This window comes from Lasioglossum baleicum, chromosome 1 (genome assembly GCF_051020765.1).
Source record: "Lasioglossum baleicum chromosome 1, iyLasBale1, whole genome shotgun sequence".
Taxonomy (NCBI): domain Eukaryota; kingdom Metazoa; phylum Arthropoda; class Insecta; order Hymenoptera; family Halictidae; genus Lasioglossum; species Lasioglossum baleicum.
The window spans coordinates 6,032,297-6,052,998 of record NC_134929.1 but is presented as its reverse complement, the minus strand read 5'-3'; the positions used below and the strand labels follow the sequence as shown (position 1 = coordinate 6,052,998).

General features: G+C 45.1%; 1 protein-coding gene and 1 long non-coding RNA gene across 9 annotated transcripts; one reads left to right on the top strand and one right to left on the bottom strand.

Annotated features, from left to right (window-relative positions):
- Window positions 1-127: 127 nt before the first annotated feature.
- On the top strand, window positions 128-17,865 carry LOC143211713 (synaptic vesicle glycoprotein 2B). 2 transcript variants are annotated; one of them, XM_076429640.1, is made up of 10 exons: window positions 128-12,285; window positions 12,587-12,946; window positions 13,044-13,112; window positions 13,353-13,514; window positions 13,631-13,793; window positions 14,011-14,132; window positions 14,209-14,447; window positions 14,773-14,945; window positions 15,056-15,230; window positions 15,344-17,865. In XM_076429640.1, the coding sequence occupies exons 2-10, from the start codon at window positions 12,895-12,897 to the stop codon at window positions 15,827-15,829; spliced, it is 1,641 nt and encodes a 546-aa protein (XP_076285755.1). In that variant the 5' UTR covers window positions 128-12,285; window positions 12,587-12,894; the 3' UTR covers window positions 15,830-17,865. The 2 variants fall into 2 exon arrangements, with proteins under 2 accessions (XP_076285755.1, XP_076285748.1); XM_076429633.1 differs by having other exon boundaries at window positions 13,975-14,132.
- LOC143211791 (uncharacterized) lies at window positions 17,710-20,597 on the bottom strand. 7 transcript variants are annotated; one of them, XR_013009536.1, is made up of 5 exons: window positions 20,097-20,595; window positions 19,800-19,992; window positions 19,280-19,679; window positions 19,005-19,097; window positions 17,710-17,865 (listed from the first exon to the last, which is right to left on the bottom strand). It is a non-coding gene; the product is annotated as an uncharacterized LOC143211791 (long non-coding RNA). The 7 variants fall into 7 exon arrangements; XR_013009543.1 differs by having other exon boundaries at window positions 19,280-19,648; XR_013009544.1 differs by having other exon boundaries at window positions 19,280-19,596.
- Between the last annotated feature and the right edge of the window lie 105 nt (window positions 20,598-20,702).

Here is a 20,702-nt window from a genome sequence, read left to right as displayed (position 1 = left end):
TCGATCTTTGTCCACGCGCGTGTGTTCATCCATTCATCCATCCATCTATCCATCCGTTCGCGTTCCTCCTGCGTGTTCAGCCGCCTTCTTCGTAGATCGGCTGCATGATTCCGCGCGCCATTTAGTCGTTACACGTTACAGGGTTTATCGGTTTTTCGCGATTCGCCGGGAACGGGGCGAGCGATCGTCGCGCTGCGCGTTCCATTCTGTCCGCGATGCCTACATGGCCTACTTACTACGAGACACAGACTCTCTTGTCTCTTCTGCTCGAAAGTGTACGAAAAACGATGATGCGTTTACGGTTTGTACGCGGAGACTGGAATTGTAGACTGTCAGGACGAATAGGACGTCACGACGAACGCAAATTGCTCCAATCACGCTTCGTCTATGGTCGTTCGGATTTTCGTGGCACGCAACACTAGAACGTACATCAGAGACATAGACACACTTCCTATTCCTACTATTGTGTTACTCGGAAGTATCTATAGAAAACAATGATGCATTTGTGTCATAATAAACGCCAATCGTGACTATGATGCCTCGTGAACGGTCATTCATTGATTTACATTATTTTCTACGGTAAAACATACTGCAAACGACATTTCATTAGAGACACAAGTGTACCTACCATTTGAGACGCGTGGACACCTGTTCTTCCTAGTTGCTGTCCGATTGCGAGGCATCGTGGACAGAAGGCACTCTTCCTTCGGTCAGAGTTCGCGCTTCGCTATTTCCGCCGTGTTCTCGTCGCTCGTATTCTCCAGAGAACCGTTCCCACCATGTTTCAATTCTTCTCGCTCGTTCCCCCGTCCCGCGAACGCCGCGCCGCGTAGAAAGTCTAGAAGAAAAATGCATCTAGAAGCAGCTTACAATTAGACGTTGATCTCTAAAGGCGGCCTTAGGCACACAGTTCTGAAAAAAGAAACACGCTCGATGTCGTATACACCTATACGTATAAGTGTAGATGTGCTCTCGTAGATAAGGCTGTCTAGACGGCCGTAGACGTTCGGCGTAGAGACGCAACGCTTTGTTCGACGCATCAGTAGCGGTGTAGCTGGTTTAGCAGCAGGTAGTATACAGTAGCGCACACTCAAGTGTTCGCGTACGGTCCGAACCGCAGCTACGAACTTGTCGTACCACTATAATGTCGCGTCGCGTCGGTTCAAAATGAAGCGTGAATTCACCTGAAGCGTGCGAGTCGCCCGGATACTCGAAGCTCGTTCCGGCCTCCTATTCAGAAAAGTTTCGCTTTCGTATGCAACAACTGGCGACTTTTCGCGAGCTTGTTGCTCCTGTATCAGAGAAATCGTTCGGGGACTTTCGTAGGGCTTGCACTTTGTCCAACAAGTCGAGACAGCAAACGTAAACAAACCAGTGTTGACTCGAGTGCGACAGAGAGATCCACAGTTACATTTCTCAGATATAATTACCAAAGAACGCGCATGCTGGTTGCTAAGCTGACTCGTCTCGTTGGATACAGTATCGATTATACTTGCGTAGCTTGCTCGCGAATAGCGCTAGACAAATAGGTAGGTAGGTAGGTAGGCAGATAGATAGATAGATAGATAGATAGATAGATAGATAGATAGATAGATAGATAGATAGAGTATAGATACTAGATACAGTAGAGCTCGGTTAAATTTACACGAATTCGGTTGCCAGCTGTTAAATTCTCACGAGCTAGACATTTATCCTTGTCTACCGAAGTACTGTAAACGACTCACAAAAAGTCCCGTCAGAGTATTTTAATGCGGTTACACAGTAGCGTGCGAAGACGTCAATGCTTAAACATTGAGACTACGGGTGCGCGAACGGTGAGGATAGGTGCAGCTAGCGGGGGTCCGCCACCTTTGCCCATACGCCGTTCCGCGAGACTTGTTGCGAGACTCGAACAGTAGGCAGTGATGTGATCAGACCCACCGTAACTCGCGCATGCGCGGCCAAGACAGTAGCGTATCTACAATGACGCGGTCAGGGCCCTGACGCCTTGAGGCAGTTATTCTGGCAGGAATGTACCAGTGTTATTGGCGGGACGACTGATGGACGAGAGACGATTATGTATTCTTTTGCGTAGTTATTGCAGTGCTCTTTCCCTATCCCATCCTCAAAATAAAGAATAAGTTTCAATTATAAAAGTCTGCGGGGTGCTCAAGCTACACGATTTCATCGAAATAGTTACGCTACTGAGACTGAAATTGCCGCGCATGCGCGAGTTACGGTGGGTCTGATCACATCACTGACAGTAGGTTTCCGAGCTCGACGCGCCGACAAGCGAAAGAAGCATGAAAGAAGAGTGGGCCGGCTCGAGTAATTTAACCGAGCACCACCGTGGATAGAAGCTCGTCCTCGCTTGTTGTCGACACAGTTTCGGTGTGTTTGTCTCTTTTCGGGTAGAGCCGGCGGTGTCCTACTAGGTAGCTAGCGGTTTAAGTGAACGTACACGTCCGATATCACGGTCCCTCCTGACTACTTAGCCATAGCTTGGACCCGGGACTGCACGGCTGCACGCTTCCTTCGAGAATCCAAATGGGGGAAACAAAGCCTATCTTCGCCGCGCCGGCCGTGCAACGGGTCTCTAGTCTGTTCGAACCTGTTCGCAAACCGACGAGCTGCCGTCTGAACATCCGATTCTGCGATCAACGAATGTCCATCGTGTCGGATGTTCAGACGGAAGATCGGCGGCAACAGGAGTCTCTATCATCCTCCGAGTATAGCGAAATTGTAACCGTAGGTTGTATCGTAGCGGTCGTAGGAAAATTAGTGTGTGGTCGGTATCGTTATCGTTAGTGTTCTAGTTATTATTGTCGTAGTCATCATCGTCGTAGTCATCGTCGTCGTCGTCGTTTATATGTATTATCCCACCCGCACACTCGATCGACGCCGTTCGACGACGAGAATCGTTCCGGTTTTCGGACCGTATCACCATTGATCAAGATGGTAAATTTTATTTTTTATAGACGGCACCGATAGCAAACGACTCGCCGCCGCGCCGTCGTCGCGACGGAACGATCTCGAGTTTACGTAAGAGCGCCTCGATTATTGTCGCAAGGCGCCACGCGACTGGGAACAATTTCTCACAAGTTGTTCTGCGCGAATTTTTCTGGAAAATTAATATTTATCAAGGTACTGGAACCTGGAGAAAATTTGTCACTAGTTTATCACTAGGTTAAGTAGCGAACATGTCAAGAGTCTTTTCTAATTTCGCGATAAATAATCGCGGATTTCGCGATGAATCGTTTAGTAACAGCGATTTTAATTTCTCGATCAGCCATCTCGAGCGGTACCGTATCGTCGCGAGACGTCAGTGTTAACGCTGACTTTGTCAGTTATCGCGTTATTATTAATAATTAGAAAAATGATCGTATTCGATAGTCGAGGATTTAAGGTTCCACCAAAGTGGACGTTCTTCTCTGAATTTGTCTGGAACAGACCACGCGACAGTGACCGAGGCGCTCCAGCACATATATGATACCGATAACCGTAGCCAAAGATAATCGATTCGTTCGATGTAGTAGACGCGTCCGATGCGTTCTAGCTTGTTAGGCGACGAGTGGTCGGTTTCGGGATCACCGAATGACGATGGTACGTCTTTGGACCGATCCCGGGACCGTCCACTCGCTCTATCGCACCGTAGGAAAATGTAGTCGTTAGTCCGTAGATTATAGATGATCGAAACCGCGATAATTGCTTCGACTTGAACAAGCATGCCGAGTACGAATATAATCTAGAACGCGCGTAGCCCGCTTTCGATTCTTAGTTTCGACTAGATCCAAAAGTAAATTCTTGTTCCGCAAAACAACCAGCAAACAAACGATACGAATATTCTTTCGATTCTCGTTCAATGTCTCGTACCACTGTTTCACTCGTATCTCGTTGTAATCGTTGTTACGTAGCCACTAGAACAGAACCACAATGTAAGGATAAAATAGCGTTAAGAACGCGGACGCGTGTTTTTAATCCTTTGCCGTTCACGTCCGAAGTACAGACACACACGTATTATCCACATTTATATATATATATATATATGTATATTAACGTGTAATCGTATTCGGTCTTAAACACAATACGAACTGAACATTCGTATTTAAAGCTATGGCTGTGATCCTAATTAATCGTGGAACGGTTCGTAAGAAATATATATATATATATACGTATACAATTATATTAAATTATATTGTATTATATTATACATTTATATATATATATATATATATGTATATATATATACACCTATACATATATAATTATGTATGTATATATGTATATATAAATCGTACACAAACACGGATATACATAACAATAAATCGATTACGATCGCGACGCGATGCGCGGATATTTTGCCAAAGATGGTTGCGTTTCGCGAGACTTTTCCGTTTCTGTTCCCATCGAGATTGGTTCGCAGACTGACGGTCTCCGCTGTTTTTAGTCGAGACAGAAGAACTCGTCTCGTTTTCACCTGTCCGGTGCTATGATCATAGGATAAATCTGTCGCATGCACCTTCCTCCACCTCCCACACCGGGGTTCGACGGATTTCAAAATCAAAAAAGGGCGCAAGAGTAGTTTTCGCGGCAGCTTGGAAAATCAAAGATCGCCGTCTCAGGTCCATGGCGACTTGCAGTCGACGCCGCGCCGCGCCGCGTCATGCCGGTGACAGTGGAGAAGAAGAAAAAGACTTTCGTCCGTCCTCCGGAGATTCGAGGCGTGTTCACCGACATCCAGTTCTCTTAAGACTTTCGGGCGTTAAATACCGCGCGATATATGTATCAGCGTATTTGTCGTCCTTCGGCGACATTTTCGTTTCCCTATAGACCAGACATTTCGAATTTCCATTAACCGTTGAACCATGACATTTCGAATTTCCATTAAGACCCGCGCGGACTATGAGATTCGAATATAATCGGTGTTTGACGATGCTGGATGCGCAGGTGAACGAAACGGTAGCTCTCCTGTCGTTGGATATCGTCGTCGTTCCGACGCGTAGCAGGCAATCGCGGCGATCGAACTCGCAAAACCGGAATCAAACGAAGCAATTCGAGAGTGTACGGAAACTGGTGCAACAGACGCATTAGTGTATTTTCACTACTACGGTCCTCTGTCTACAGTCAATTCATTTTGTATCTACACCTAATCTATGTATCTATCGTCATAATTTATGCCGAAATAAATGTTACATTTACGCACAACGGTATAATACGGTGTTTGAGATCAGTTACTCTACATATATACTACCTGTTAGCACTAAGTTAACGCTAAGCTTACAGGACTCGTCAAAATGGCGGGTCCTAATATTTTTTATTGAATTTTTCTAGTGAAAACTTGTTTAGGCGGGCCGCGTCGCGCCGCATACACAATTGCTGGTCAGTGAACGAGTTTATTCGGATAAACTCGGCTCCCTAGAGTAATTATCCGAGCAAGCGAGAGACCGAGAAACAGACAGGTGTGCAATCGCCATACAAGTTTTCACTATGGTCGTGCGGTCTTGTTAATTATTTCTTCGCTTGCTATCGTATACTATAAAGAATGGTTCATTTGAATAGATACATTATATTATGTTACATATTTTTCTAATGTACATATACAGAGTATAATACATGTAATATGTAGTCAGTTTTTCAGTGCTCCGTAAGCGTTTTAATTATATAAATATCTTCTGGTTAAGAATAAGGCATTTGGAAGGAGTGAGTGTGGATCTGATTGCCTGTGTTAGGTAGACAGAATTTTCCTATTTGTCGAAACAACTGTCCAATCACACACACAATCGTGCGTATTTTCTAAAAACTGGTGATCGCGGTTTTTTTCATTTCTGAATTGTACACGGAAGCCGCCTTTAGTAGTAGTAGGGATCGTGAGGTCACTGCATAGTCACCCTGTCTATGTACCATATATACTATTGGTACGTTAGTGGGACAGTTCTCAGATTGAAAATGAACGCACACGAGTTTCCGTGAGTGACCGCGTCATCCGTGTGATTTGTTATCGGGAATCGGGAATCGGGATGCAGAAAGTGTACAAGTGTACGACGCTCTGCGGTCACAGTTAATCGAGTATAAAATTTTGTCTGCGTGCTAACAATGCTTAGAATAGGTGTTTTTAAACGGTAACGTTGGGTGTTGACAGCACCAACGACCATGACTTTGACTTTGAAGCGCTCTCTCGAGTGCTCGTGATTCCATCGGCGGACTCTGCACGTCGTGTTACGCAATTATCGGGCGTTCGCGAACGACTATCTAATTAACGCGCGCGCGCGTCGATCGCGTTTAAGCGCTGCACCCCTGCACAGTCGATCAGAGGGGGTAGAGGGTCGCGCTATCATCGACGCCTCCGAAATTTCGCCACTTCGTATGCGCCGACTCTACTCGGCCTCTATATTCTGTCTCGACAATAACTTGGTTTCAATAGCGGTTAATTCAATTGTTTCGAGATAATATCGTTCACCGCGCCGCGCCGCGCCGCGCGTTGAATATCAAACGAAGAGTTCCCTCCTTCCTTTCCTCTCTCTGTTCCTGTTCGCTCCTCGTGGAAGCCTAGCGATTTTGTTTCGGCGTAATCCGTTGGAAAAGCGGCGCGCCGGAAGACATTGTTCCTCACGGTTATCTACCGGAATCCTTGCCGAGCCGGACCCGCTCCGGAACGAGCCTGCTTTTCGTCTTATAGCTTTCTCTTTCTCTTTCTCTGTCTCTGTGTATCTGTCTCTCGGAAGAAATAAACGTCTGGTAACGTCGTCGGAAGGAAGCGCGACGGTTTAACCGGTTCCGGCTTATCTCCGAGTTGCCTCGTATTTAATTAGGAGAACAGGGGGCCCGGCCAGGACGATAGGGTCATTAACAGCAAAGTTAGCTAAGAAGAGCACAATGTAGCTGCTGCGCTACACTTTCCACCCGCTAAACGCTATTCGCGGACTTCTGGCACCCTTATCGGCGTTGTTTTAATAACGCTTTGCGCGGTCCCTCTCCTTTACTCTAGAACTTGCTACAAGATGATACAGTTCAAATATATTCCCAGTGGTAGCTCTGTTAACTTATATTTATAGCTGATACGGAACACCAGAATTTTCCTTTTATTTTTTACATTTATCGCGTATCGTATCGTATTGTAAATCGTAACCCAATCCAATCCAATTCTTTATCAAATTGAATCGATCGATACACGTGGCGGCGTGTCCACTGCTTTAAATTGTACGGCACCCATTTTTGTCTGCATGATAAATGCATAAAATCCGCAGTCAAATAAAATACATATGTATGTGTATTGTACAGGGTGAGTCACCTAACAACGTTGACACCTCAAATATCTTTGTTGTATTCAAAGATACGTCAAATATCCGAAGAACAAAGTTGAATGGTAAAATGTTACTCGTCCGATACAAAAAAATTTTTGTTTGTATGTCATTTTTTTTACAGATACGAAGGTCACCTTCATTTATAACTTCCCGATTTTATAGGGAAGTTATTGTAATGACCCCGAAAATCGAAAATCGATTTTTTAGCAGATCTTCACGTTTCATGGTCATTGCAGTCATTTTAGACTATTTTCAGCAAAATGTTCGTATGTGTGTGTGTGTGTGTGTGTGTGCGCGCGCGCGTGCGTATGGCCGTTTCTATGTAATCAAATTTTTCGTTAACGTTTTCAGAAAAAGTAACAACGCGATCAGGATGATGAATGATGCAATCGATGTGTCCCGCTGTAACTTAGAGCTGATTAGATTTTGGTCCATTTTGGTCAAGTAGTTTTTTAGTTTTTTTAGTTTTTTCGAAAGAAGTTCATTCAACAATGCAATTTATACGAGAGAACGGAAAGTTTCCACCGAAGAAACAAACGTAATTACATAAAAAAAATTTTTTTCGATTTTTTTTAAATTTAAAAAATGCAAGAGTGAGTTAATCATCTCTACTCCCGAGAATACATTTTCAAAGAATATCGATGAAAGTACAAAAAAAAATTTATATTACAATCTTTAAAAAAACAATCAATTCAAAACGAATTATTAACTGAGATTAAATTGAAAATTAATATAAACTATATGATAATTATTAATAACATTGATGTTGAAAACGGATTGGTTAATGGAGCACACACACACATGCGGAATATTAAAATTTATTACTTTTCAAGAAAATACTAAAATTCCGTCTATATTGTGGTTAGATTTTCAATTGGCCAGAGTAGGAGTGAAAGTAAGAACTCGTTATCGTGATTATATGGAAAATGCCAATATTGATCAAAATTTTACACCAATAATAAAAATATCGAATCAAGTAAATATGTCGAGTGAGGAAAAATATCAAATCACACGTAGTCAATTTCCAGTGTTTCCTGCTGAAGCGATTACGATTCATAAAAGTCAGGGACAAACATACGAGAAAGTATGTTTGGATTTTAAAAAATCAGAAAGGCGAACTTTACAAATGTTGTTTGTAGCACTGATCAGAGTTTCAAAATTGAGCGCGGTTTATATATTTTGGGACAATTTAAATTAACAGTATCGAAGAAAACCAAGATCAATACTGCAAACCCTGATAATGAGGAGTTGTATCGTTTGCGAAAAACTAATTAAGACAATTTATTTTGCAACATTAGTATGCTATAACAAGGAACCAAGCGAGCAACGAGCATACGATGTTGGTTTAATGCGACGCCATATAGCAAACATTTTGATAAGTAGAAAACTATTGAATTTCCCTGAAAACGTATAATCTTCTTAAAACGTACACTTAATAATGATAATACTATACTGCAACTAACGAATCGGGAAGTTCTTTGTGTGGCTCGTGGAGAGTCACACACCAAATAAAAAAAAAACATTAATAGCTATAGGTAGTACTAGCCATGCGTACCACTAACCCTTTCGCAAGAGCAGTCCTATCCGCGAGCTCGCAAAGCGAGCGAGCAAAAACAACCCTACTCGCGAGCGAGCGAAGCGAGCGAGCAACAATAACCCTCTAGTTTTAAATGGAATGTAGTATTTTTCATGCCATGGACCTATATATGAGTTTGAAGTAGTAATATTTTTCGCGGCGCTACGGTTCGATCAATTTCTACAAAGAATATAGCTATGGTTGTAAGACATCAAACGTTATCGATTCGTATTGAATGAGTAGTCACGATGCCATGTGGTATTTTGGAGGGAAACAAAGGTGGTGTGTTTCGTTCTAGACCTATTGTATACGAGTATCAGATTCCGAGTATAAAAGTGTTAACCTCCATATGTATTATCCAAAGAAGAAAGAAAATTGCTTTGATAATATAATATCTCGTTAACTATTATTAGGTTTAGGACATACGAAGGTCAACACTTTTATACTCGGTATTTGATGTGATACTCTATCGATTTATGGTATAAAAAATAGGAAATTCCATTTTAAAAAATGAAGGTGACCTATTCATATCTCTAAAAAAAATTATATACAAACAAAAATTTGTTTGGTATCGTATGAGCCCCATTTTCGGACATTTGACGTATCTGTAAAAACAACAAAGATATTTGTGGTGGCAACGTTAGGTGACTCACCCTGTATACATAGACGCAATAATGAAATAACTATGACGCTGAAAACTGGCGAGAATACCCAAGAGAGAAAAATAGGTTACTTGCCATGCCTATATCTTCGTACATTTTTTTTTTTTTAAATCGGACTTTGGCCATTATACATTCACTATTCGATAATAGAAAAATAATCTTTTGTTCTTTTAAATCGAAAATTGATAAAATCGATTTACAATACAAACGGCCGAACCCGTTAGGGTAACGAAATGTAAGAATTTTTCAGGGCCTTGTTTTTGCTCTTTTACCTCTCCTCTCGATGTAACTCGAATCTGCTCGAATGTATTAGACCCTCCACGCGCGAGGTTGCACCCTGGAGAATTTTAACTTTGTAAAAAGAACTTGATTGTATCTTGTTTTTGTCGCAAGATCTTGCTTTTCACAATACATACACCGAGGACTCGAGCAATCGAACTTGCAATTAATCTAACGACGTCGGACTTTGTGGAAAAGTGACAGTCAAGTGTGAACTCGTTGGTTTGCGGATTATTCACGTTTGAATTGTGTATAAAACAAAGACGGGGGGCGCGGCTCTCTATGTCTACTTACGTTTGACGTTACTTATTGTTAGATATTGAACGACGTAGCTGGAGAACACTATAGTTCGACGTGCATGCCTTTCACAGATCGGAACGGTTGAGTGTGTGTAAGGGTGCGCGGAGAATTCGGTGATTTACGAGCAACGGGAAACCGCACGCTCGGTCTTTCCTCGAAGCCGACGAATCGGGGAAAGACGCGATTTCACGGCCGAGAACGATTGATACCATCCCGAAACCGCGCGCGTTCCCTGTAAATTAATCCCGGTTTCGGGGTTGGCGGAGGGCTGTCTTTGTGTCATTAAATTTTGACGCGGCGCGCGGCGCGCGTTCCGCCTTTGAAAAACGAATCGATACAGGCTCTCTTGACTCTTTGCGCTCCAAATTATGTAATCCTTTTGTAGATGATAGTCGACATTTTTTCATTCCAAATTCACTCTTTTGCAAATCAAATTCACACCCGTTTCACTGACTAGTAGTCGAAATAAAGGGGACGGCCGCCAATTGATACACCGATTAAAATATTTTTGTTTGCCAAGTTCCGCAAAATTTCAATGTTCTAGATTCTAGGTAAAATTCTAGGGGGGGGGGTAAAGCAATAAAACTATAAAACCCTAAACTACCATAAATCTACGCTTAGCAAGGTTTCAACGAATAATTACGGCCGATACTACATATTTTTTATGTCAATTTATATTATTTTATACTTAAGTATTACATAAAAATAACAAGGTGAATTTTTAGGGAGGCGCTCAGTTGCCCACAATACGATTGCCCACATGCACATTGCGCACATATCTTTTGGACACAGCATGATTGGGCAATCATATTGTGCGCAACTGAAGGCCTCTCGAATTTTTATCCCGCGTAAGGGTGAGTTTAATTTACGGAAGAGTGAGAATAAGGCCTGCAACAATTTGGAGTGAAAGAAGGTGAATATGATCTACAAAAGGATTAATTTCAAGTGCAAAACCTGTAGTAAGAGCTCGAGCTCAAGAGAGAGAGAGAGAGAGAGAGAGAGAGAGAGAGAGAGAGAGAGAGAGAGAGAGAGAGAGAGAGAGAGAGAGAGAGAGAGAGAGAGAGAGAGAAGCAAACGCGTTCTTGTGGGAGGTCGGCTCACGGTCACCACACCGGTAGCGAACGGTAGCCGATCCTAGGTCGACCGGTGGGAAACGAGGCGCAGCGCAGACTCGTCAAAATTGCAAATAGACCGATTTTTTTCCCCTTGATCGTCTCGTTCGACAGATTCCACGCTGCGACCGTTCGCTACGCTACGCCGCGCCGCGCCGCGCCTCACACTACACGAAACAAGTTGACAGGAAAAAAATGAAAAATCTATATAGAATATTTCCATGATTATGTGTTTTATTTTCTGCCTTCCTATTCCACGAGTGCGCGACACAGATTCTTAACTAAACGGAGTTTAACGGAGTACTTAAAATAGAGTTTATTAGAAAAACCGATTTTCGGTCGCCGTCAGATCGCTTTGTGCCACTGTCCGCCGTTTCTCGGCGCGTGGGTTAACAGTAGAGATCGCGGCGGAATTATGTATAGCACGAAAATAGTTGGAAATTAGGAGCATCCGCAGCATCCTCTTCGAGGTTCACGTGGCCGCCGCCGAAAAACCGAGTAAACTAATTTGAGTAGAGCTGCCGTAGCTACCGTTCACAGATGTACATACTATAATACATAGTTCGTCTACCGAGATAAGATCGATGCGTTATCGTTCGAGCTATTATATTTCGTCTTTCTTAAGTGTGATTCAGTGCCTCGATATACTAGTACACGTACACGTATACGTGTATATCGATCACGCTCGGTTATTGCGGTGTCGCACGCGCGCGCTCTCGCGTTCTCTTCGTCCGATTGTCATTTGGAATGGTAATCGCGATGGATCAGAATTCCGATAGATCACCGATCGAACTTGTTTTCGAGCGCGACGAGTCGCGACGTCAAGTCGGGATCCTCTCTGTCTATTCGAAGAGTGGGATTCAGATTAGAACGACTCTCTGAATATTAGATCTGGACTGATCGCGACGCAGCAGTTCTGTTTCCGTTCGGCGAAACGCAGCTAACGATAGAGCGATTGGCGGCGGCGGCGAGACCGGATCTCTGTTCTTGACGCTCGTCCTCTTATCTTATCACGCGGAAATCTGTTCGGGAGTCTTCCGTGGATCGTCGAGGACCGGCGGAAAGGTGATATATCAGTACGTATTACGTCGGGGTGGATGATTGGCGTTGTTTGCCATTTGACCAGGGAATATCGTGGTTGGTCGGCGATCGATATTCGAGTCGGTAGTGTCGGTGCACCGGTTCGGTTCGCGTCCATCGTTGACATCTCGTGAGTCTCGGGACAACGATTGCTCTACAATCGCGGGCCGCGACAATTGAATGGTTTGACCCGTTTTTATTGGCACAAGTCGCGACACCCGCGAATGGGAAGCCAGCCAGCCAGCGAGTCGAGGAGAGGTAACCCCGTAGTAATAGTCTCGTGACTGGTTTCGAAAGATGAAGCAGAGGGAAGATCGCTCGATACCCGGAATCTGTCGCGCGCACGCGCGGTAACACATCGCCCGTCACACCGATTGGGAATCGGGAATCGTTGTCCGGGGGAGCAACAGGTTCGCGTTCGTGCGAATCCGCGAAGGGGATCGAGCGCGCAGACGGATCGATACGATCCTCGCGGTAGCAGCCGCGACGAGACGTGCCGTTGTTGATACATTTGTATTTACACGCGGGAAACGCTGACGGGTGTACTCGCTCGCCATTTCCGCAGCCGAGGGTGATCGATCGATCGGTCGAGATCCCGGGGTACGATGACCAAGGGAAGGAAGACCGATAACAACACCGTTGTTGCCACGATTGACGGTGAGATTGACCGAGAGAATTTTGAACGGTTTGCGTAACCGATTGCGTAACCACCGCGAGTCCTCGTTTCGTCAAGCTCAACGTTATTATTTTACAGTAAAACACGAGGACGGCTTCTCCGGCGTTAACGGTGCGGCCGAGCTCGAGAGGGCGATATCTGAAACAGGTTAGATTGGTTAGGTCAGATGATGCTACCGGGGTCGCGCGCGACCGTTGAAACGACAGACGCGTCACGAGTGGTCACGAGTGTCACGACTACGCGTCGAGGACCACAGCTGCAGCTGCGGCGAACGTGAACGCACTTGGAGATGCGTCAAAATCGGCGCGTGTCGTTTGAACGGTGACGCGGCCCGTGCGACGAAATTATCGATGCGACTCTCGTCCCGTGAACGTCTCTCGTTCGCAGGTTACGGCTTGTTCAACGTGTTGCTCCTTGTGGCGGCTCTGCCAGCCGCTTGGAGCGGAATCTTCGACACGACCACCACCGCCTTCGTTCTGATCTCTGCCGAGTGCGATCTTGGGCTGACCACCGTTCGCAAAGGGGTGTTGGCAGCGATCCCGTTTCTAGGTAGAGTATCAACAACGACGTCGCGTCGGCGCCGCGCGCCGCGCCGACCGGCCGTCACCTGTTTCACCGATTACGCGATATCACGCGATCACGCGCACCCTTACCATCGCACGCAGGCATCATTCTGGCGAGTCTAGTTTGGGATCGCGTCACCCCCTACGTCGCCACCAGGAACCTCTTGATCGTCGGGCTTCTGGCGGACACCGCTCTCAACGTGCTCGGCAGCGCCCTCGATTCCTACTATGCGTTCCTGACCGTGAAACTACTCACCGGTGTTCTGTGAGTACCTCTGCCGATTCTAGAAAATCTACCGAAACACGAAACGAAACAAGCTAAGGGGTATCGCGTCGTAAAAGTTCGGACAGATTTTCTTTGTAGCTATAAAATTTCATAGGATCGGAATTATATCCCTTAACGCTAATGCTAAACCTATCACGCGCGACGAATGCAAAATTCGTAGTACCGTACATCTGCGGTATGTTCGCTCCGTTTCCAGCGTCGGCGGCCCTTTCTCCATGGTAACCAGCTACCTGTCCGAGTTCCACTCCTCCGCGCACAAGGCCGGCTTCGCCAGATGGGCTGGTCTGATTATGAACGCGGGGATCATCATCCCGGCAGGTAACAATATCTGATTTCGATTCCTCCGGTTCCGACCGAATATTGTATACAAGAGCAGCGTCGCGTCGTCCAACAGCGCTAGGTTACTCGATCGTACCGCTGCCATTGGACATTGACATCTTCTACCGACGATACACCGCTTGGAGGATCTACTTGCTGATCTGCTCGATGGTCCCGCTGGTCGGCATCCTGACAGCCTGCGCGTTGCCGTACACGCCTAAGCAGCTCCTCGAAACCGGTCGACACGACGAAGCTTTGAATCTCCTCCGGAGAATGTACGCCCTCAACTGGCGGAAGCCCGCAGACTCGTTTCCGGTAAGTCCGAACGATAATCTAATCATCGACGATTCTCGGCTCGATGCTCGATGCTCGATGCTCGATGCTCGATGCCCGATGCTCGACGTTCAAGCTACGGTGAACAGAGAACACGATGATCAAAGCGAAGCGTCCGTATCGAAACAGCGAGTAGAGCAACGCCAACCAGAGGCTACTCTGCTAGACTACTACTCGATAAGCAGATTTTCGTACCAAACGTACGACGTTCGGGACGACGCGCGACGCGATGCGGTTTTCTATAGAGACGCTCTTGACACGAAAAGTACGTGTCACATTGTATTCGCTCGCAACGTTTCCGTTCTAGATCAGAAGGCTCCTCCTCGGATCCCAGAAGGTGCAGCCGTCGCGCGACTTGTTCTTCGAGGAGAATTCGGAGAAGATGCGAGTGGCTTGGTACAACGCGAAGCTGTTGTGTTCCCGGCCGTACCTGCGCGCGTTTTCCCAGCTCGGTTTCCTGCAATTCGGCAGCTCGCTGTTGTAAGAGATATACACATCCCCAGAAGATTATATGTATATCCCCATTGAATTCGAGCATAGAGAACCCTAATCCGTCGTGTTCGATCTCTCATCGACGCTCGTTCGCGCAGGTTCAACACGATGAGGCTCTGGGTGCCGCACACCTTCATGATCATCAGTAATTTCGATGCCAGCGAGTGGACGAAGGACCGATCGCCGATCTTAGCGGATCTGCTGCATCGTCGGTATTCCGTCACCTTGAAACAGTATTACGATTGCCCGAACTTGTACGACATTTGCGTGACGGTGAGCAGTCTCGAGACGACGGAAGCGATGCTCTTCTCTCCCCTTTGACAGCCGCGCCGCGACGCGACGATTAGAATTATCGGTGTACGTTTGTGTTTTTTTTGTGGTTTCAGTGGAACATTACTAGCTCGGTCTACCTCAAGTCCACGATCATCGCGGTTTCGACCGTGGGGTTCGCGTTCCTAGCTGGACTGATCAGCGGATCTGATTTCCGGAGGAAGACGGTGATGCTTGCTGGTTTTTTGATATCGACGGGTAGCGGCCTCGGGATGAGCTGGGTACCGGATCCTCCGAACATCCTAACGTTGGCAGCGGCCATCATCGTCACCGGGAAAATCGCGAGCAACGCCGTGGCTGCCGTCAGCGTCCTAGTCATTCCCGTCCCGTTAAGGGGGACCAGCGTTACCATATTTACGAATCTCGGCAATCTCGGAGCTATTCTCGGGAATGTCTACCTATCGGCCATAATAGACGCAGAGCCTGCCGCGGCATTCGTCGGGCTGGGTGTTCTATCGCTTGTCTGCTTCTTTCTGTCGCTGCTGCTGCCGGGGCCCGTGAAAGCGTCGCCGAAGCCTGTGATCGGAAGCGACAACGCGTGAAGCAGGAACGAAGCGCAGCTTTCTTCCTCTTCGTCCAAGCTGCCGCCGCGACTCAAACGAGTTTCCCAACAGTGTCGAATCGCGTACGCTTCTCGCTGAAATTGCAAACTTTTCGATTTATTAGAGATACATACACTTATACATATATATGTTCATGTTGTATATGTGTTTATCCAAGTACGGCGGCGCGGCGGAGTGATCCCTGCGCCAGCTGCACGGCTGTCTAGATCGTGGAACATCTTGTTCGCGCGCGGTAACCGTAACCAAACATTCGAAGGCAATTCCTCTTTTTTGTCGAAACCTCGATAATACAAAATACAAACTGCCTATATGCTCACCGAACGAACGTCGCGACGTGTCGAAAGAAAGTCCAAGTTGCGAAAGCTCGGCCGAGCCGATTCGCGGAGTGTTAATAGTTTAATAGCACGGTTATACCGATCGAAGAAACGCGCTGCATGCCGTCCAACTACTCGTTGCGTAACTGGGAATATCGTAGCTGATCGCGTAGCATAGAAACCGAAGGTTAAATTCGAGCGACGTTCGCGATTAACTCGAACGAACGAATTTATTGGCCGATATCGCGATCGATATCTGTTTTCTGTTCAACTCGTGCTGTCCGAGATTCGACCGATACGTATAGAACAACTTGATCAGTCAGCGGAAATTACTCACGGCGCGGCACAATATGGAAATCGGAAGCGATTACTTTGACTTGAATCAAGATCGCCCATCTGTTTTTTCTTCCGAATACATATACATATTGCGAAACTACGTGTTTATTCTGCTGCCATTATCGATATTGACACAAGAGTGTATAACGAAGAGGAGATTAGTTGAGGAAATTTCTAATATAAATGTAAAACTTTGTCTTCTCGTTCAACTTTTATTTCTTCTTATGTGTGTAGATAACATATTTTTTAGCCTATTTTCTACCTGCCTGAGCTCGGCGGGAGCGCTCAGTCGGTCGGTCGGTCAGTCGGACTGAAAGGAGACATCGCGCGCGCGACCTTCTGGTCACACTAATCGTGTTGAAACTTGGCACACTTGTAGATTTCGTTCTCCTGCTTACGAATATACATATGTATACCATTATAGGGGGCAGACGCTCAATACTTTTTCAAATATTGACGATTGAACTTTTATTGCTTCCCCAATCGGTAAAAATGCTAGATTCTGGCCCTGCCGCGAAAGATCGCGTGAGCTCGTATTCTTGACTCTCGACACCATCCCGGCACAATCCTGGCCGCTCGCGCTCGGTCCATTTTAGAAGAGCCCACGCGATCTTTTGTGGCATGGCCAGAATCTAATAGCCATCGTGTGCTTCGAGCAGCTTCGAGCGACGATCGGCCAGTATAATGCCCGTTATGTGGCCTTCGCACGCTAGGTTCGAGATGTGGTGGCCTGGACAGGCCTGGTTCACTGGGCCACCACCGACGAGATACTATTAAAGACTGCCAGCCCCTGTGTTATTCAGGGGGACGGATAACCGGGCGCGACGATCACGGACCTGACGATAACGTGAAAGTTACACAGTGATCTGATATACCACATCGCTAAAAATTCGAAATAGTGCCACAATAATGCCAAAACATCGTCTGAAATATGGCGGAGAATGTAACATTTAATAATAATCGATATGGTTTCGTGATAATTCGCATTCTCACCGATACATCGCGCGCGACGAGAATCTCCTCAATGGTCTTCTTCACCGACAAAATGCCGTCGATGGCCTTCTGTTTCTCTGGATGGAGCCAGAATATATCCTAGAGGGCGTAAGAAATACCGACATATTCGAGAAAGACAACAACTCCCATAAGGCTGGCAGTCTTTCTGATAGTACAATCTCGTCGGTGCCGCTGGGCCCATCAAATACAATATGCTTTCTAGGCCACAGCAAGATGATTTATTTATTTTTATTTTTTACACTGGAGGATTTCTATCTATCGGCGCCTACTCGCCGCCTCGACGGGTAGTTTATCTATAATTCAGACGTGTCATTGGACTATCCATGTGGATTCTTCGACTGTGTACGGCATCTGAAACATATGGAAATGTTTTTGATTGTAGTTAGCAGTGTTCGAAATAGCTATTCTTTATAACAAATTATTTCACGGAATACACATACGAACACAATGGTCGGGTGCATTACTTATCGAGAATCAGCCGGTAAGGGGGAAATCACTCTCAAACGTTGAAATAGGAATACAACGGTTGACTAGACTAGACGAACCAACACTTGTAAGCTACGGGCCGTACCGAACCCACCTAACATTTCTGTACTTTCCCAAATCCCGGCTGATGCTCGGAGTAGTGGTGGTCCAGCGGCGGTCGCTATAACGTGATCACCGATGTACCGAGTCGCGCGGGGGAGCGCAGCACGTTGCTCCGCACTTCCGCAGAGTACAAAGACGTGGCGGTCACCAACAAACGGCGAGAAGGGACCCCTGGTCATTCCAAGATACGAAAATAGCCCACATTCACGACTGAAATAGGTGCATGGGTTCGCTCGCTCGCGTGCGCGGTCGTATGCACGGAATCGGTCAAGAAACTTGTAGACAGGATTAAGTACCTATAAGACCCCGGAGGCGCGCGGGATTACGGTCACATTGACACTAGAATCTATGTATACACGCGAAGGACATACACTTCCGTATCGCCTATATATATATGTATACATATATACATAAAATTACAAGATTGCACATAAAAAAAAGAATCTTCACCTCAAACACTCTCGACAAATCACAAGTATACACTAACAACAATTTACTCAAATAATTAAATTCAAACAATGGTGATAGGAGCCAAATAAGACTCAGATTTGCACAAGACTCATCTTGAAAATTAAAAAAAAAAAAGAAAAAAAGAAGTCCTCACAATAAGTCAGATATGAAAGTTGTAAGAATGAATAAACCATTGACATTACACGCTCCATACATCTATTAACATAGTAATCAATCTAAATTGAGAACAACAATTGATTGACCAGGACTCTGTATCCGTAAATAATGCTACAACAAGGACGGACCCTGCTCCCCGGAACAGGTGCTTCACGACATGCCGAGCAATATGAAATAAGATACAAACCCTAACAATTAGTGTAACAATACAATAGGATAGGCCACACTGATCATGAACAATTACACTGAAAATACTAGCCACATGATACACATACCTAGGGTAGAAACCACATCGGATACAACTGGATCAGGACTGACATTAACCACACGCAACGCAGAATAGTCACAGCTGCCACGGGTAATGATACCTAAAAATATATATCATAATAAATGAAGAAATACAAGGAAACGCGTAGACAGGCCTACAGCCAACTAGATCAGACATACCAAGACAAATTAAAGTCACGGGCAAATTAGGAAACACTATAGGAGCACAAGAGACCCTAATCAGGGAAACCCAGAAGAATGAAACAGAAAAGAATACACTCACCAATTAACACAAACAATCAAATGTACATCGGACATCCGATAATCGAGAAGCATCCTCTTGCAACCCAGATCATGATATATTCAGTAGACAATGAACAGCACACCGGATCAGCTCGACTAGAGCTGACAATAACCTAGAATCATACACATACAATTAGAATCAAAAAATATACATTAAAAAGCCTAGAGAACATTGATAGGAATACATACCTTATCGATACTAGAATGTGAACAATATAATTAAAAGTAATAACGGTATATCACGACTAAAGGAAATATCAACTCACCGAATATTAAAAATGACCACAGTCACGGAAACTGGGGTATCCGGATGTACAAACAGAAGGGACAACCCGCACGGACATGAACCCTTGGAGTATGCCCGGATGGATGAGACCGTGCTCAGGATCATAAGTATGTCCATCAGACGGAGGCCCAATGAAAAAAGAAAATGTAATTACACATATAAGTTGTTAGACTCATCGATAAAACAGGGGCAATAATTACAGAAACAAACATACCAGAATCATCTCATCGGTAGGTAGAATCCCTCATAACGATAAGTAGAAAGAAGCACACAGAATCGATCAGCAACTCGAAGCCAGTAGTATGCATCACGGTTCCTATAGCGGATATTGTATACGGGTCGCACCAGCTCGCACTGTAAAACTCACCTCCTTAAGAGATCAGGGAAAAACATAATACCTCAATGACCTGCAATATTACCAAAATTAATAGGTATTCAGACACACTTACACACAATATACTAGTTAAATACATAAAATAACGCTTCGCACACATTTTACAATAACACATACCATACACAGAAACAGGAACCGAAGTGGTAAAATGCAAACAAGCATCTCCCACAACCCAGAAACAGAAGCACAGCATTAATACACATTCTAAGTACATAAACATCTCGTTACATCAAAATAAAATACCAAAAAGACATGCATAAAAAGCAACAGGTTCCACATGTCAGTACCAGCAGACTGAGTCACACAATAACCTCAATAATCTAATTCGAAAATGGAATTGAAAAAAAGAAAAAAAAACAAACATAAAATCATAAGAATCTCTCGAAATGCTCTGACATAAGGAACTCGTTATCGTCACACCAGTGACATGTAACCTCAAACTCCCAATCATCAAAATCTATTTAGTCCAAGGTGACGAGCTTGTCTCTGTCCATAAATTGCTTCTATAACAATAACTGATATGAGAAGGTGTATTTTCACCAGACCATCGCTTTTTGTCTTTATAGTACTGTCTGCTGAACTCCAACCGGGGCTAGTCTACCCTCGATTTGTAACTAGAAAATTACTAGAATCTTACTAGATTTTGGGTCGAAAATATGGGTCTCGTACTAAACGTTGTTTGACCTTATTAGAACAAATTGTGGGCTGTGTGAGGGCTCATTC

Excerpts from the sequence above, each read along its gene's own strand:
- LOC143211713 (XM_076429633.1), top strand. The coding sequence starts at position 12,895 with ATGACCAAGGGAAGGAAGACCGATAACAACACCGTTGTTGCCACGATT. Across the intron at positions 12,947-13,043 it reads CGTTGTTGCCACGATTGACG|TAAAACACGAGGACGGCTTC; the intron begins GTGAGATTGACC and ends ATTATTTTACAG. Across the intron at positions 14,448-14,772 it reads AGCCCGCAGACTCGTTTCCG|ATCAGAAGGCTCCTCCTCGG; the intron begins GTAAGTCCGAAC and ends TTTCCGTTCTAG.